Raw genomic sequence first — 19,554 nt, forward strand, 5'->3', positions numbered from 1 at the left:
TGTTGTCTAACATGAACATTGAGCCAGGCAGCGTGGATGCTGTCCTCTTGGATGCTGGCTGCTCCTCCATGCAGATGGACGAGGCGCAGAGAGGCTTCTCCCTCAGCAAGGATGGGCCCCTGGATATGAGAATGGATTTTGAGAGGTAATATATTTACAAAATACAGCAATTGTATCAGGCTGATGGATCTCAATTTCATTAACAATACAGAATTAACAAAACTGGATACAAATAACTCTAGACTTCATTTATAGAATAAATAATGTTGGGTTCTGCCGGAAAATCTGAATTAATGGTGGCTTGAAAATGCGTCAGCAGCAATTCGAGCACTAATGTCAGTAAAGTAGCTTATAAAAAAGGGACGTTGCACATTTTTCAATAAAATGTAATATGTGAAAAGCAAAATAAGTCATATGAATATTAAAATGACAAAACTATTAATTTTGATTAAACGATGGGCTTTCCATTTTCCGTTTGACAGAAGTTTCTCGTAAATATTAGGGCAAACCTTTCCTTAACCACAATAATATTCCTTCCTTTATCATTACATTTACACTGAAAATATAATCTTTAATGATTATGAACAAGTATGATTGGGTTTTTGTCATAGTGTGTAGCATTTAAATGATTCAATAAACTTTAATTTTGAAACAGATAGTTTCGCCAGGTTTTATACGCATATTCCAATAATCCTAATCCTACATTTCATTTCTATGTCGAAGGTTGATTTATCACACTGTATGTATGTATGTATGTATGTATGTATGTATGTATGTATGTATGTATGTATGTATGTATGTATGTATGTATGTATGTATGTATGTATGTATGCAGGTATATTGATAGACATATATGTGTAATTATATTTTTATTAAAATGTTTAGTTTATTGAATGTTTCTCATAAATATATATGAATCACTTCACAAGGTCAGCATAATGTGCAGATCTACCAGCTAAGATAACCTCATTAAAAGCTATTGCACAGGCTGCATCTCTCTTTTCATCCCCTCACAATCATTCTATTCATAACTGTCAGCCATAAATGTTTTCAGCTGTATCTCAGACTTGTCAGAATTCGCCGCTGTCAGCAAGGACGTGACGTCAAGCTGCTTAATTGGGCTTCTCTTTGTGCGTAGGTACCCCGACATGCCCTGCGCTGCTGACGTTGTGAATACCTTAGATCAACAGGCTCTTGCATCCATCCTCACTGCATACGGGGAAGAAAGACAAGCCAGGAAAATAGCTTTAGCTATTGTTGAGGCACGCCGAGTCAACCCCATCACCCGGACACAGCAGCTGGCCAGCGTGGTGGCAGGTAGACACAATCCTGATTAATTATCCTCAGCATTCTGGAGGCTGCGATGAGAAAATAAAACACAAGTGAAGTTATTAAGGCTGTCTCCAAATTACGAGGACTGTGACCTCAGTCGTCATCTTCTCTTCTTCTGCCTCTGTTTTTGGTGCCTTTCTTCCCCACCTTCCTTTGACAGAGCTAAGACAAAGCCACAGCCGAGACAGAATGTGGCTAATGCCTTGAAAACAAACAATATCTCACACACAGAAACCAATCTCTCTCTTCTTCCCCATTGCTCTTTGCTTTGTTTTTGTTCCCTTCTTTTCCACTATTTCTCGACTCTCAAATATGCACACCTGACACAAAGGTAAACCCCCACGTATGCTCACACACATGACACACTCGTGCATTAGGAAAGGATAACATTGTTTGTCTTCAATGATTGTTTTTTATAGCAGTATGCCTCCACATTCAAGCTGTTGAACGAGTGAGTGCTTCAGTACTTATTGCACGGAGCAGTATGTGCGTCAGTGTCACCCTGGGAAAACAGGTGTGAGTAAGAGCAGCTGCTTGATCTTTTTGAAGAGCAAAGCGAGTCACTAGCAATGTTTATTTGAAACAATCCAAGAGGTTTTGATTTAAGAAAGTTCCAGAGGGATCTATGAACAATTGTGACAGCGATGCTGGCAGAAAGACATTTAAGTCACAGGAAAAATTGGAGGATTGGAGGAAGCCACTTGGGGGCCTGGTGGCATTGAGACATCAGAAAAGAAAGGTCTTTTGGTCACATTTCTCCTGCTGTACTTTTTACAGTTAAGGTTACCAGTAAGCCATCATTATATAGAAAACATTTCATATTGAATTTTGTAATTGAAAATAACAAATACTGCAGCAAATAATGTTTATTTGAACTTAAAATAGCTTGTATCAGCATCCAACAGGTGGATTTGTTATTTGATTCGTTATTAGAATGTAATTGCAGAGCAATTTAATTGTTTACAGATGCATGGAAAACCATACATAGGCCTATTTCCCTGTCAAGAACTGGTTAAAACTGATATTAGACTTCAACAAGACACATGGTTTTCTGGTGCAATCTGTAAGTGAAGAAAGGTAAACGTAGATATGCTTGAGATTAGGAGTTCTCATTCATAACACTCCGTTCGATGTCTCACTATGGGATGCGCCTCATCGCGGAGCAAACAGAAGCATCAATCTCATTACGCCAATCCTGATTGGCTGGTGATCTTGACGTTAACGTCAGGGAATCACCCCCTATAAGTAGCTTGCGCCACGACGCATGCGTCATTTAAACACCTCTACTCGCTTCAGAGCACATCTCTATAGTAGCCGGACAAGCTTAACGGTCCACAGACTGAACCCAAATATAACCATTTCGGTCGACGGGCGCTCGCCGGCTACTCCTTCTGCTTTGCAGGAAGACGGTAATACTAACGCCAGTTAGTATTGAAATCGACCTCGCCCTTCTCTTCCCCGGAAAGTAAGGTAGGTCTGATTTTTTCAAGCTAGCAACACACCTGTTGCTAGCTAGCTTCCCCTTACTACCGTCACCACGGTAGCGAGGACGCTTTTCTTTTTCTCTCTCACGGAGGAGAAAAGGATTAGAAGTATATTGACACACCAGTCAATATTCTTTGAGAACAAACCGTCCCTTTTTCTCCGGATTAAGGACGGGTTGGTAACACTTTTCCCTCAACGACGTACCTGTTACGAGCGGGTCCTCTCCACGCCACGAGGCGAACAAGATGGACGCCTCTCCCCCTCACACCAGAGGAGTCAGGGACTCGGAGGCTCGGTCATGCGGCGCTGCGGGTTGAAAATAGCAGGCACAGACTCACACCAGGTCTGCTCGTCCTGCCTCGGGCTAGAACACGCCCGGGAGGCTATCGACAACCCCGGCTCGTGCGGGCATTGTGCCCGTTTCACCCGAAAGAGCCTCCACCGACGGCTAGCACACCAAGCTAGCTTGTTGGAACAGGACTCCCTCATGTCCACTGATTCGCCGTTTGGCAATCAAGACACGGGGGCGTCCGCCGCAGAGACTGAGCCCCTCACTGTGTCGGTCTGGGGCTCCCTAACAGCGGCAGCTGCGGAACCGAAATCCCATGCCGTGTCAGGCCGGGACTCGGTGGCGGCAAGAGACACGGGAACGGAGCCCCACGCCTCACCAGACGGGAGCTCCCAGCGAGACCTCACCATGGTCTCGCCCGCGGAGGATGTCCTGGAATTAGACTACATGGGGGACGAAGAGGACACCTCTAAGTCCCTCCTGTCTGATTCGGATGAGCAAGAAGAAGATATCTTCATGTCATCGGCTCAAACGGCAAAGCCGGGAGCGATGGCTGCTCTCCCGGGCGATAGCACACCAGCTTCGCCCTGTCTGAGCATGGACCTGCAGGCCGCGTGTCAGAGCGCTGCGTCCAGGCTAGACATCCCGTGGCCCGAAATGGCCAAGGAGACCGCCAGGTCCCGTTACGAGGGGAAACATTCTCCCCAAGCAACGAGGACAAGGAGGCAACTCCTCCCGGTCTTCCCGGAGATGTTGGATGAGGTGTCGGTCTCGTGGAGGGACCGACCCTTTAGCAACAAGGCCCCAATCCAGGGTGCCTCCTCCCTAGACTGCGACGGTATGGAGAGGCTCGGCCTGCTCCGCATACCGCCGATGGAACTGCTGGTGGCAGCCCACCTCCTACCGAGGATGGGGCCGTCACCAAGCAGGAACCCCACGCTGCCAGCGAAGGTGGACCGTTTCCAGTCGACCATGACTGAACGGTCCTACAGAGCCGCAGCGTTGTCCACCAGGGCTCTGAACGTTTCCTCACTGCTAACCGCATACCAAGCGGAGCTCTGTGAGGATATGTCGAGTAATCCTGGACCGGCCGTTCTGGACGAGTTGGCCGCGATCACAGACATTTGTCTCCGTGTCCAACGCTGCACCGTCCAGGCCACGGGCAAAACAATGGGGATCATGGTGGTGCAGGAAAGAGCTAAATGGCTCAACCTCACCAACCTCCCAGACCGGGAAAAGGAGGATGTGCTTGACATGCCCATCGTTCCCGAGGGGATTTTCGGCTCCGCTCTTGCCTCCATGCAGAGGAGATGCGAGTTGAAAAAGAAGGAGGACGAGGCCCTCCACCTCTGCCTCCCTCGAAGGGCCCAGCCGCTTCGTCCGAGCTGCCCCGAACCCTGCTCGGTTAAAAATATCGAAAACGCAGAGGTCGCAGTCCGCCCCGAGTCCCCAGCCCAGGCAGGGGACGAGGGCGAGCTGGCCTAGAAAATCTCCGGTTCCGGCTGCAGCCCAGGCGCAGCCAACCCAGAATTTCGGCCAGCAGTCGAGGAAGAAGAAGCGAGCGGCGTGACAGCCCCTCCTTCTCCCCTCTGTGACAGAGCTGGAAGTCTACGGTTCCCCAGCTCTAAATGTGTTCCCGCCGCCCTGAGAGATGCCTCAACACCATCCTCAAGTCCGCATAAACACATGTCACACACTTATTGATTTTTCTGTCATAAAACATTTTCCGCTTACGCATCCAGGCTTCGAGCCAAGGGCGCAGCTCGAAAAAATGAAAAAAAAAACTATAAAAACAATAAACAGTCCGTCAACTGTTCCCCTTCTGAGAGCAGCTACGGCCTCTCTCAAAGAGCGGACAATTGACGGGTCTGTGAAGGCACCACCGTCACGCGCATGCGCACTCAGTGCCGGCTGGAGCCGTAGGGGCGCCACACGCATGCGCTGTATCGGTGGGGATTGTCGAAATGGGGCACCACAGTGCTCAGACACTGGAGGGCCCCATAACACAACAAATAGAGACTCAGAGGGGAAGAGACGTGACATCTCAGCTGGCTCTAAGGAGCATACAGCGGGAGATGCTCACGACATCTGCTTGGGTTTCTCAAGACAGTTACATGGAGCTACAGACTCCAAGTCACCGTCACCCCCCGTCGCTTCTCGGGCTATCTGTATTCACAAGCCCGGAGAGAGTCAACCCATATTCTGGAGAGAGAGATTATCTCTCTCCTAGAAAGGAGGGTTTTATCTATAATGCCCGCCGAGCAGAGTCAGATTACGCAGACAAATGTCCTCGTAAAGCACCTGCTCAACATGGGTCTCATAATAAAACTAAACCCAGCGCGCCACGGCGTGCGGAGAGTATTGGTTATTATGAAATGCGTAGTGCCACTACGCCACTGGCCGCACCCGACTTTTCTAGTACGGGACGCGCCTACGGGTGCTGTCCTTTCACGGAAGGTGGTCACCACGGACGCATGTCTGACAGGCTGATAGGGTATTTACGAAGGTCGCCCGGTGAGTGGTCTCTGGAGCAGAGACCTCCAGCAGGCGCATGTAAATCACCCGGAGCTTTTAGCGTGTTCCCCACCCTAAAACGCTTCCTGCCTTCTCTCAGAGGACACCATGTCCTCGTGAGGACAGACAACACGACCACAGTATCGTGTATGAACCGCCAAGGGAGGTTGCGTTGTCTCCAGTCACACACACTGGCACACAAACTGATCCCTTGGAGCGGCAGACGTCTCCTCTCTCTGAGAGCAACGCATGTACCAGGAGTGATGTACCTCGGGACAGAACTACTGCCCAGAGGTGCACCACTCTATGCAGACTGGACTCCACATCCAAGGATCGTGAGTCCGCTGTGGGTGCGTTACGGCAGAGCCGTGTTAAATCTGTTCGCATAAAGAGAAAATGCTCAATGACAGCTGTTCTCTTTAATGCACGATTTAAACGCACCGTTAGGCGTGGACGCATTCGTACACGATTGACCTCCGGGTCTTCTGTAGGCGTTCCCACCCCTGGCTCTGATACCCCCAACTCTGGCCAGAGTGAAGGAGCAACGCCACACACTTATCCTGATGGCTCCGCCCTAGCCCGCAACGTACGGGCTGGCGGAGATATATCAACTGTTGTGCGGGCAGCCATGGCAGCCCCCACCACGCAGGGAAAGATTTGTCTCAGGCGGGGAGGGCGATCCTTCACCCACGCCCAGAGCGCGGGGCACGATGGGCCTGACCCGTGAGTGGTACAATCTGAATACAGTGGGACTCCCTCAGAAGGTGATAAACACTATTCAGAGTGCGAGAGCTTCCTCCACCAGGTCTCTTTACGACTGTAAGTGGAGGGTGTTTGAGGAGTGGTGCCTTCAAGAAGGACACATCTCCTTTCAATGTCCTGTCGGGGTGATTTTATCATTTCTACAGGACTTGATCGATAAACACAGAGCTTTCTCCACGATCAAGGTGTACCTGGCTGCTATTGCTGCATGCCATGTGGGCTTTGAGACGGCTAGCCAACATCCTTTGGTTTGCCGTTTTATGAAGGGAGCTCGCAGGCTCCTCCCTGTTTCCAGGTCACTGGTGCCCTTATGGGACCTGGCAGTGGTTTTAAATGGGCTCAGAATGACCCCATTTGAACCCCTGGAAGGAGCTGACATCAATCAATCAATCAATGTTTATTTATATAGCCCAATATCACAAATGTTACATTTGTCTCAGTGGTCTTCACAGTGTGTACAGAATATCAGTATGACAATACGACACCCTCTGTCCTTAGACCCTCACATCGTACAAGGAAAAACTTCCAAAGAAAACCCAGTTTAAAGGGAAAAATGGGAGAAACCTCAGGGAGAGCAACAGAGGAGGGATCCCTCTCCCAGGACGAACAGACGTGCAATAGATGCCGTGTGTAAATTGAAAAGATAATACATTTGCAACATAGGTAGTCCAAATGTTTGGAAATGCATGTGTGTATAATAGGAAGATGAATCCACGAGGATATCCATCCAGGACCTATGATCCAGGACCACAGCCACGACTCAAGATCCAGCGCTCGCGATCCAGGACACAGGACCGCAGGATCATCCATGACTCCGGATCCCAGCGTATATAGACACCAAAAAGAAAGACATTTGGGGAAGCTGGGTTAATCGGAACATGAGTGTACACGGGTATAGACAGAGAGAAGGAAGAAGTAAGATGTCCCCCGACAAACTAAGCCTATATCAGCAAAACTAGGGGCTGAATCTAATCAGCCCTAACTATAAGCTTTATCAAAAAGGAAGGTCTTAAGCGCACTCTTAAAAACGGATAGGGTGTCTGCCGCCCGAACACAAACTGGAAGCTGATTCCACAAATGTGGAGCTTGATAAGAAAAGGCTCTGGCTCCCATTGTACTTTTAAAGATTCTAGGAACAACCAACAACCCTGCATTCTTGGAACGCAATGCCCTAGTAGGACAGTAGGGTATAATGAGTTCTTTAAGGTAAGATGGCGCCTGCCCATTAAGGGCTTTGTAGGCGAGAAGAAGAATTTTAAATTCTATCCTGTGTTCTATAGGGAGCCAGTGTAAGGCAGCCAGAACAGGAGTAATGTGGTCCCTTTTCCTAACTCTGGTTAGTACACGAGCCGCAGCATTTTGAATCAGCTGAAGCGACTTGATTGACTTCTTGGTACTCCCTGATAATAAAGAGTTACAATAATCCAGCCTAGAAGTAACAAATGCATGGACTAGTTTCTCTGCATCGTTTTGAGGCAAGATATGCCTGATTTTTGCAATGTTACGTAGATGGAAGTAGGCGGTCCTTGAAATTGATTTTATGTGGGCGTTAAAGGATAAATCCTGATCAAATATAACACCAAGATTCCTTACAGTCTCACTGGAGGCCAAATTAATGCCATCCATAGTTAGTATGTCTTTAGATCATTTGTTTCGTAGATTCTTCGGGCCAAGTACAATAACTTCAGTTTTGGTCGTGTTTAACATCAAAAAGTTTAAGGTCATCCACGTTTTTAAGTCCTTAAGGCAGTCTTGAATTTTATTTAGATGATTAATTTCATCAGGCTTGATTGATAAATATAGTTGAGTATCATCCGCATAACAATGAAAGTTTACAGAATGATTCCTTATAATATTGCCTAACGGAAGCATATATAATGTGAACAAAATAGGTCCGAGCACTGAGCCCTGTGGCACTCCATGGCTAACTTTGGTTTGCGTGGAAGATTCATCGTTAACACGTACAAACTGAGAGCGTTCAGATAGATACGACCTAAACCAGCCTAAAGCAGTTCCCTGTATGCCAACTAAGTGCTCTAGTCTTTGCAATAGGATATCATGGTCGATAGTATCAAATGCAGCACTAAGATCGAGCAAAACAAGAATAGAGACAAGTCCCTTGTCTGAGGCTATTAGAATATCATTTGTGACTTTAACCAGAGCTGTCTCTGTGCTATGATGTGTTCTAAAGCCAGACTGAAAATCTTCAAATAAATCATTGTTTTTTAAGTAATCACACAACTGTTTTGCGACCGCTTTCTCAAGAATTTTTGAGAGGAACGGAAGATTAGAAATAGGTCTATAGTTGGCTAAAACCTCTGGATCGAGGTTGTGCTTTTTAAGAAGCGGTTTTATCACTGCTACTTTGAATGATTGTGGAACATAGCCTGATAATAAAGACATATTCATAATATTTAATAAAGAAGTGCTAATTAATGGAAAAACTTCCTTCAACAGCTTAGTTGGAATTGGGTCTAACATACACGTTGATGGTTTAGAAGAGAGAATCATTGAATGTAATTGTTCAAGGTTAATGGCTGAAAAGCATTCTAGTTTACTATCTAGTGTAATATTAGAACTTACGATTCCGGGAGCTGTTGATAACACTATACTGGTCGAAGGCAAGAGGTCATTAATTTTGTTTCTAAGAGTAACAATTTTATCGTTAAAAAAGCACATAAAATCATTACTACTGAGTGCTAAGGGAATAGAAGGCTCAATCGAGTGACATGAAACATCTGTCACTCAAGACAGTGCTGTTACTGGCCCTGGCATCCGCTAAGCGAGTCAGTGATATTCATGCGCTGTCTGTACATCCTTCATGCACTCAGTTCGCCCCAGGGCAAACGAGAGTGTTGTTGAAGCCCAACCCTGCCTTTACACCAAAGGTGGTTGGTTCGTGTACCCCAATTGACATTGAGGCATTTCCTCCGCAGCTGGTTTCCTCCGGGGAGCAGCAGCAGGATCTGTTGTGTCCAGTCCGTGCTTTACGCACCTATATGGACAGATCAAAGGAGCTTCGTCTTAATGACCAACTCTTTGTGTCCTGGGCTAACCCTCACAAGGGCAAGCCTGTTACTAAGCAACGACTCTCCCACTGGATTGTGTAGGCAATTGCTTTGGCCTATACGAGTCAGAATCTGCAAGCACCTTTGGGTCTGCGGGCTCACTCGACTCGGGGCCTGGCTACATCCTGGGCTTTGTTCAAGGGTGTTTCCATCCAAGACATTTGTGCAGCAGCGAGCTGGTCCTCGCCGCTCACTTTTGTCTGCTTTTACAGGCTGGACGTCTCCGCTCCAAGCGTGGCCCGAGCAGTGCTGGGCACCTTGTTGAGTCGGGACTCTACCTGTTAAGTTCTGGTTGGTTGGTGATTTTCGAGATAAGCTCGTCTGGCAATACGGGAGCTACAATATCCCATAGTGAGACATCGAACGGAGTGTTATGAATGAGAACTATAGGTTACTTACGTAACCCCAGGACTCAGAGTAACATGAAGTGAGATGTCTCACCAGACGGCCCTCCTTGCTATGGTGAAGCGAGAAGAGGTGCTTATTTTGAATGACGCATGCGTTGTGGCGCAAGCTACTTATAGGGGGTGATTCCCTGACGTTGACGTCAAGAATCACCAGCCAATCAGGATTGGCGTAATGAGATTGATGCTTCTGTTTGCTCCGCGATGAGGCGCATCCCATAGTGAGACATCTCACTTCATGTTACTCTGAGGCCTGGGGTTACGTAAGTAACCTATAGATTTAGAGAGTGAGCCTAATAATTAAACCTTATTTGTTTATGTTGTTGGCCTGTTTCACTGATTGTGTAAGTGTTTTGCAGCACTTTGTACAATTATTTGTTGATACAATATCAACTACATCATCTCTTTCTGGAGATCTTAAAAATCCTCACACAATCCAAGAAAATCCACAATCTTTTTTTCAGTTCTGTCTCCAGTTGGGATTTATGTATATTTGTTGTCGGCTGTTGTAAACACCAACCCAGTGCCCCCAAAGTTCATTGTTATTGGACAATCCTGCCGTATGTGACGTTTCGTTTAGTGCCAATGTTTATTGCAGTGCAACATTTGTGTTGTATGGCTAGAGGAAGGGGTGTGAAGGTTAGGGTGGTGGATGAGTGTGTATCATATTTATAAAGTGAATTATTTTATCTACAATGGTGTTTTGATGTTATCCTTAGCTGTGAGTCACTTAGTAAAGACTGTTTCAGTAAATCATCTTCAATCTTTCCTGACATTTAACTATGAGTGAGATATCACTGCCGGATGCTTTACAGATGTGATTAGAAAGGTTCTACAAATAGCCACAGCAGTGCGTAGTGGTGTTGTTGTGCAAAGTGCTTTAAACCCTGAAACAGAAAGCATAGCAGAATTCTACCCCACATGCAACTACAATAAAAGTGTGTCTACTTTGCTGAACGCTGACAGCAAGAGTCAAGTGAGCTTCATTTAGCTACATTACAGTCAAATGCATTCAACAAAACAACCCAATAAATGGCCTAATCACCCTGTACTAAACTGTGTGTGTGTGGCCAGAGGGGAGGACATGGATGCAATTATTTAGAGACACACACACACAAGCTATTTAATGTTAATTTCGACCCAGAGCAACAACAGTAAAACACGTTTGGTGGTCTACTTAAATTAATTCAACATTAGCACGTCAGCTTTCACTGCCACTATAAAATGCATTGACTCAACCAGTTGCAGAGTTCCACAAATATCCACAAACCATCCAATTTGTGTGGATGTGTGATGAATGTTGTTACATGGGTTGAGTTGCATTATATACCAATATCTCTGCAATAAGCAGGTGATCTGTAGTTTGATATTCTGATTTCTGTGACTTTGTGTGACAATGGCATATTTGGCTTGGTGAACTTATTTACAAACAGAACAAAATAATTTCCTCAGGGATTAATAAAGGTTCATCTCCTTCTTCTTCTATAGTTTCTATCGTCCATCTTTTTCTAAACCAAAACTTGCATTGTTGAATGGAAAAATATGTAAAGTCCAAAATGGAGGAGGCTATCAAATTAGCTTTGGAATTGTTAAATGATTATACAATTCACAACCAGCAAGCTTGCTTACTAGCACAGAGGGCTGGCTGGCTGGCTAACGCTAGCATAGGCTGCTCCCTGTCAAATGGCATTTTCCCAGATTAACCCCAGCTGCAGCAGCTACCCCTGCAAGCCGTTACTGCATCATGAAGCATCAGCACCACGTGTAAATAAATGACAGTGTGCAACTGTATAGTGTAACAAAGCACTTCGTTTTGATACATTCCCGTTTGTTAGTGATGCTACTTCTTTCTCCACAGTGTTTCAGTTGATGTTTGCCTCACAAATTGAAACATTTCAACTTGATCAATAACATCATGTTATATGTTGTTCCACCCCAGTTTTGTCAATGTTTTCCTGTTTCAACCTGCTCTGATCAAACTCCTGCTTTTTGTTTGGGCCAGGAACACCAAAGCACCAAACACTGTTGTTGTCCAAATATCTTACTGTGGAATGTAGTTGTGCTGCTTCTTTTGTTGTTGCTTGCCCTAAACATCAAATATAGCTAATTAAGATGAAACATAAACAAAAGGGTCAGCATAAGCTGTATTCTAAATACTGTGCCTTGTAATCAATTCACAGTGTTGTGTTTCCTTCTTAACTCCCCTTTATGTACATATCTTAATCTCTTTGTTTCTCCATGGATCTGTCTGTAGGACCTTTGAAAGATGAATTAGAGAGAGCGCATGGCTTGGTGAGGCCAGGGCTGGGCCTTGCTGTGCAGGCATTGTATCGATTGCAGTGTGAGTCACACCTTAGGCTGTTTAGTGCAGGAGGAGATAAATGCCACATCACTCACGTCTCTATTTATTGCGGTTTTCTTTAGGTCTAAGTGTCTAATTTCTCTTTATTATGAGCTGCTCAAAGTGGAAATAAACTGTTCAGTTGTATTGACATAGAGTTAATGTTTTTTTAAATGTTATTTAATAGATTTTCAGTTAGCGTTTTGAACCCAACATATTGTCTACATTTTTGGACCTTTTTTTGTTTGAATTCTGATGCATTCTATACCCTGCATGTTTTTTCAGCAAACACGTGCACAAGCCTGTAAGTGCAGTTTCTTTCTGCGTGTCTGCCGTTAGCAATGCCTTTTCCTGGATGCACATGCATTTTAGGTGTGCTCAAAAAATGAGGGGATATGAAAAGTTCTGCATGAAAAGTTATCTGCCTTTCAAAAAGGCAGGTACGGGTTGTTCAACAGAAAAACGTTTCAACCTTTATTTTCCAAAAATAAAGACTTGGTGCATCAGCTAGACCAGTGGTTCCCAAACTTGTTGTGCCCAAGGCACACCAAAGGACAAGTAAAAATCTCAAGGCACACCTATTGTGCAAAATAGCCCTTATAACACGTGTTATCACTCATATCATGTAAAATATCTGTAAATGTGCATAATTATTTACTAATGCCAAATAAAATGTGACAAAGACAACTATATTACTCATGAAATATTTATTAACGAAATATTTCAGAAATTAATTTGAAACGTTATCAAATTAGGCTTCATCAAAGCAGCAACACACTCATTTAAACCAGACAGGTTACAAAATAAAAAATGAGGCAAAGGAAACTCAGCACAGAGAACTGTCAATGCAAGGAAGCTGCATTGTCCATGGTCCTGAACTACAAATTATAAATGTAACATTTCAGCAATCAGCATTGAAACATGTGCTATTGTAAATATTTTGCCGATTTACAAATTAGTGAGATACATGTGCCTGTCGGGGCGCGCAGAATTTTTTAATCCTTGGTGGCACTGACGAGAGGGCCACTCGCAAGTCCTGTTCAACAGAGAGCCGTGACCTCCTGTTGTTCTTCATGTAAATCAGAGTAGAGAACGCCAACTCCAGAGATGGGGTCGTTACTAAAAAAATGTAATATATTACATATTAGTTTTAAAAAAAAAGTAATATATTACACTACTTTGTTACTATCTACATAAAGTAACTCGTTACTTTACTCGCCGAGCACGTACGAACTGCGCATGCGTGAGTGGCAATAACTCTCCTTACCAGCAGGCGGCGGTAGTGTGTATTTGTCATTCAAAACAGGTAACAACCGGAAGACAGAGAAGAAGAACAGACTACGTGATATAAACAAACAACAAATAGCGTGTGCGGTAGCTTCACCTTAGCATGTGTTCTTTGCAGGTGTTTGTTGAGGTTTGACGTGGTGTTTACAGCAGTGGATAATAGCTTCTGGCCTGGACACAGTTTGCACCTCACCGTCACATTCCTGTCTATTCTTCGGACGAACTCAAAATAATGGGCATACCTCCACCCCTCGAAAGTTATCGCTGACTCGGCCATGTTTATGCAGCACTGCACGTGGAGATGTGGACGCGCAAGTCGCGCAGATTACGTACATATAAACCTACAAAGTACTGATATAGTAAATTAAATAATTATTTTTGTGTAGTTGTATATTGCAATAATAACGTATGGTTGTCACAAAATCCCACGGCACACCCGGACTTGCCTCACGGCACACCAGTGTGCCGCACCGTTTGGGAACCACTGAGCTAGACAGTAATAACTGCAAAAAAACTCAATATTTTGGCATGTTTAAACAGAAATCATGACGTTGTGATTTAGTCATTTTGTGCTCAGTAACATATATCCTAAACTTGGCGTTGAGTTGACTGATGGATCATTAGAGGTATTTGGCTGCATTTACCTCGGTATTTAGTGATACATCAGCCATATCAACACCATCTCCACCCTCCATCTGCTACTCACAGATCCTCTGATGGACCTGCTGGAGCTCTCTCTTCACTGCTCACAGCAGCAATTATCCATGTTTCTGTGGTACATCTTGATAAATCTACTCATCACTTTTTTGTAACTTGATTAAATTACTTACTTTAATAATATAAGGAATTCATAATAGGCTACTTAAGTGAGTTCATACAAAGGTATACGTTACTGTACATACATCATACAATATAACTAATACATTTTATTAAGTGCCGAGGTGTTCCTCTCTCTTGTGTTCAGCTACAATAAGTTTATACTTACTGTATAGTGTATAGTATCATTAGAGATGATTAGGTGAAGGACCTCTGCCACTAAATACCGTCCAGTACTCAGTTGCATTCATTTAAGAGGCTTCTTGTATTCTTAAGACTGTGGACATCTAAGACATCCAAACTTTTTTAATGTTAATCGCATACTGATAACACCTGTGGGTTGTTGAGGTCCTATATGAATCATTAGTTCACATGAGCCTTCAGAGTCACAGGACTTCAGGTGTGGATTGGTAGTGTGGTAGCTGTTAAGTGGTGTGGCAGTCCCCCACTGTGTTCATAGAGGGTTGTTAAAGTTTGACACAGATGGGCTTTTTCACTCCTCCTTCAGATGATCTCTCCTGCCCCTCCAAAATCTGTCTTTTGCCAAACTCACATGGGTGTCACTGCATTTGAACTGCATACTGTATTTGTTGTTGCTTGTGTAACCGGTGTCGATAAGCGGTGTCTGCGTTGTGTTGATGTTGTTGATGGATGAGACCCGAGCCAGCATACAGTCGAGGCGATCTCCGTTTATTCACTGACAATATACAACAAATTAGTATTACATTTGTTATCCCTCACACTGACTCCTCTCACATGGAACATTTACAAAAAGGGAAGAGGAAATGTGAGGGACACAATATGAAGGGAGTAGTCCCCACAAAAAGAAAATCTCCTGAGTACATTGACTAAATTCTGGAGGTTCCACCCACTGATTCTATACCTAGTCAGGTATTGAACGTTTAATAAATAAAGAACACAGAATTATTAAATACAAAACACAGAATTTGTGTGATTATACTAAATGATAAAGAAATATTTAACACTAAACACCACTGCATATTTACAACTGTTACACTTGTAAAAGCTTCTTAACAACATTTCTTCTGTTTACAAGATCCACTCACTTTTACCATCTCTTTGTCTCTAGGGTCATTTCCTCCAGCTGTCCTTTACGCCCGTAAAGACCGACTCCAACGGTCTGCACACGTAGCCACTAAGACTTTCCAGGCTCTGCGTATCTTTGTGAATGATGAGCTGAACGAACTTCACGCAGGACTGAGTGCCGCCCGGTCGGTACTGGCACCTGGAGGACGTCTCTGCGTGATCACTTTTCACTCACTAGAAGACAGATTGGTTAAACGTTACCTCCAGGGAGAGGACTTGTCCAATCTAGATCACTTCAGCCCGAGGAAACAAAGCAGTGGGAAGAAAAAACTGGTAGATGCAAACAGAGAAAGTGGAGAGGTTTACTGGCTTCCTCTGCGGAGAAAAGTCATTACCCCAGAAAGGGACGATGTAAATGAGAATCCTCGAGGACGCTCTGCCAAACTTAGGGCAGCACTCAGACGTTAACATTTTTTTTTAAATACGAGGGAATTGAAATTCTTTCTCTTTTCATTACATTTTCATAGAGATTTAGTTTTAACAATTAACACGTAAGGAGGTTAAGCAAAGGGTGCAAATGAAACTATATTTGTCTGCTGCCTTCTTTTTGTCTTGACTGCACATTTTGGATTTTTTTCTGTTTCAACTATCACAATTAAAGTGGTGGAAAGCCATTGAGGGTTGTATGCCATCAACAACAATGGTTGGTTAAGGCTCTGCATAGTGATGGTTGAACTCTGGATAAGAGAGAGAATGATTCTGACAAACAATATGACCCGGGGTTTGAGCCCAGATTTTTTTTTTGTATTGGCAGGTGAAAGAAATAATTGGTGGGACCATGTGTCTACAGAGGTGAGCAGTGACACAAACTTGTGTGCTTAGAAAACTGGACTTTCCAAATTGGGGCAGGTGGTTTCATTTTCATCTCACTGTCTTCAATAAGTGCTTGGAGCTGGTTAAGGTGTCATCTGGAAACTTTGGTCATGTAATATAGCATTGTTCGACATTTAGCTCACACAACGACACCAATCCATTCACTCTATGAAGACTGTAACATGTGATTGAGAGCTGTGAAAGCTAATAAATTGACCTTTGATCTAAGATTAATTAAGGTCAAGAAGTGAACTTCCAATAATAAAATAAATGAAGATAGATTATTAATTAGAAGGGATGATAATGTCTACAGTTTAATATCATATAAAGTATGTACTTAAAGTTTTACTTCGAGAAGAAAAAACTTTAGGTTGCCACTTCCAAACTCCAATTGCGCTGGTCCATCTTTCTCTCACCTTCCTTTAGCTTGAAACTCGACTGAAAACCACACATTGTGTGAAAGCTGGTTAAAAATTGATGTTTTTTTTTACCAGAGTGAAAGTATTTAATCTTTTTGTTTGCCTTTTGTATTATAAAATGTTGGACATTTTACCCCGCTTCATTGCAACACTATGGTTTGATCCTCACTGTTAGGATCCTGTACGAATTAAAGCTTTCTGTTTTCCATTTAAATAAATAAACTTTTCTTGAATTGCTGACAGAGTATAAGGCGTTTATTGCAGCTATATATCTCAACATATAAAAAAAGAAACACCTTTTCTCATTGACGTCTGTATTTTCCCTGAACCTCCCTTGATGATTTGCTCAAGTGAAACCTCTACTGTACCGTATGAATCAGTAATGCCACTAAATACTGAATGACGCAAGTGTCAGAAGTGGTGCTGAATGAGCTGGTTGGTTGTTTCTGAGCATTCTCTCACCTTCATTCGTAAGCAGATGAGGTGTTTTGATCTTTACTATTTGACTTTGACTAATTGTAATTGCTCCATCAAGATTATTAACACTTTTTTTTTCTTTCTCAGTTTAGTGCACTCTAAATATACCCTTTTCGTTACCTTGGAAACTAAATGGCGCAAGTAACATTTAACTGTCTAAAATGATATGCAGTTTATTTTTTATTATTAAATAATGCCATATCGTGAGTTTGTTAACCCTCCCTTTTGACATAAGTGAACGTGTCATGAAATATTATCTTTTGGCTGCTTTGCTCCCATTTTATTTCCTTAATACATTTACTGAATCACACTGTTTACCATTTATGGTAAGAAAATGTTACTCACGATTTCATCTCATACTGATGCGTAAAAGTGTTCATATAAATAGAAAAGAATAAAGAAAAGGGGGAGAGATTTCAACTTTTTTAAGTGTTCAAAGGTTCATCCTCAGTAAGTGGTCTTTTGTACTGCCACCATTTTCCCTGCTGTGCAAGAAGTCCTGTTGTCATGTTGATGTGTGGGTGGGTGCTTGTTTTTTAATACAATCTTCTGAACAGTAACTCAGCATCTACACATTATAGAGATGTAGTATTCACCCCATGTACTTCACTAAAAGCAAGGTTGCCTCAATGTCTGATTTTGTAGAAATATGTTATACTTCATGTGGTTAGTTATTAACTCATGATGTTAAGGATGACAGACTCTTGTATTTAAGAGGGATCTATTTGCATACAATTAATACAATACTAATTACTATGTTTTCATTAGTATATCATCAGTCCACCATTTTGCACCGTGATGTTTCTACGGTAATTCAGAGTGGACAAACTAAGCTCTGTCTCTACAGCCTTTACTGAAGGCCACCTTAGTTCTCTTACTCAAACATCACTGCTCCTCAAGTTGTGTAAAGGATGGTCGCCCAGTGAGTAGAAGGTTCAGGCTTTAGCACTTAGCAGTCATCCAGGGTTAGGGTTAAGGAAATCGCCATGTTTAAATTTAATTAGTGATGTCATTTGAATAAAATGTATGATTTACATCAGGTGGTGCGGTGGAGTTATAAAGAAGTGAGACCTGTGTAGCCTGCCTTTCATCTCTCTCCTTGAGATGAGACTGCTAATGCAGTTGGAGGCAACATAAGTACTAGCATGTAGCATTATAGTAGTTCAGTTGCATTGTGGGTAATGTAGGCGCCAAAGAAGATATCTTTGGTTTTCAATTTTTAAACTGTCCATCATGAGTGATGCTGTGATACATTTGTGGAAGTATAAGTGTGAGTTACTCGCACTATTCTTAAATATGTCCATGTTCTGCTACTCTGTACTCAATATGACAGGGAACTTTACTACTTACTTTTGAAGACTGAGATTTAATATAGAAACCTGTACTTAACTCAACATAACATTTTGAAAGCAGGACTTTTACTTCTTATTTTCTTATTGACATAATACCTCATCTACTGTGTTTAACATTATGGTAGTTCTATGTGTCTGGGTATGGTGATGTCATGGATAAATGTCAAATGTTTTGCCCCGATATTTGTGTTTTTGTAACATAACGTCTCAGATATAAGCATCTGATAAGGGGTCATATCAGTTGAAGCTCAAATAACCATTATCCACTGTTGAGACAGGGATTTTTACAGTCTTGCAAGCAATTGCAGATATAGTGTCAGGCTAGAAAATGTAATGTACATGTACCAAAATACATGGTTTCAATTTGTTTTTTTTCTTTAACAACTGATGTTTGTTGCTCGATGCAGGAGATGATAAGACGGGAACATCAGTAATATAAATTACTGTTATCTACCACTGCAAATTCTCAATCGCCATGGAAACAGTTATCTCAGATAACAGTAAATATGCTGTAAAACGAAGCTATTATTGTAGACTTGGATCAATCCATAAATTGACTACCAGATGCGTAACTAATAGCTACTGTGGTTGAATCACGTCTCTGAAGCTACAGGCAGACACTATCAACATAATCTAACCTGCTGCTAACAAACATGAAGACAAGATTAATGTCTTCACTTGATGCCTACAATTATCAATTTCAACAAAAGAGCACACAACAATGGTGTTTTTATTTTGGTTTTAAAGATTTGCACTGCACATTGGTTGGTAGGTTTGCTTTTCCACAGGCTGAGGAGCACAGAGGTACGATAAATGAATCTGGATAGTGTGAGCTCAGTACGTCAGCACAGGATGTTTGATTCAAGCCTCCATCTTTCACAGACTCACTATAACCCCGAAAAAATTACACTAAAGGATTATGAATCAGGAGTGGCCCACTAGTGGTTCAAAAATTGCACCTCACTGTCTACATGTGTGGCTCATACTCACATCTTTTTTTTTTATTTGAATCATTTTATATCATATGTGCTTATCATTGTCTCAACATTTGTTAGAGCCAATCTCTAATTTAGGTGGCACACCTTAAA

At 42.9% G+C, this 19,554-nt stretch overlaps 1 protein-coding gene across 1 annotated transcript in view; it reads left to right on the plus strand.

Moving 5' to 3' along the window:
• The window catches only part of mettl15 (methyltransferase 15, mitochondrial 12S rRNA N4-cytidine), a 66,127-nt gene extending 49,257 nt beyond the window's left edge, over positions 1-16,870 (plus strand). Inside the window, exons 5-6 of the mRNA XM_034110305.1 lie at positions 1,139-1,317; positions 15,389-16,870. Coding sequence (XP_033966196.1) covers positions 1,139-1,317; positions 15,389-15,813 — 604 coding nt within the window. The 3' untranslated portion in view covers positions 15,814-16,870. The remainder of the gene's footprint in view (positions 1-1,138; positions 1,318-15,388) is intronic.
• Positions 16,871-19,554: the final 2,684 nt, after the last annotated feature.

This window comes from Pseudochaenichthys georgianus, chromosome 3, assembly GCF_902827115.2.
Source record: "Pseudochaenichthys georgianus chromosome 3, fPseGeo1.2, whole genome shotgun sequence".
NCBI lineage: Eukaryota > Metazoa > Chordata > Actinopteri > Perciformes > Channichthyidae > Pseudochaenichthys > Pseudochaenichthys georgianus.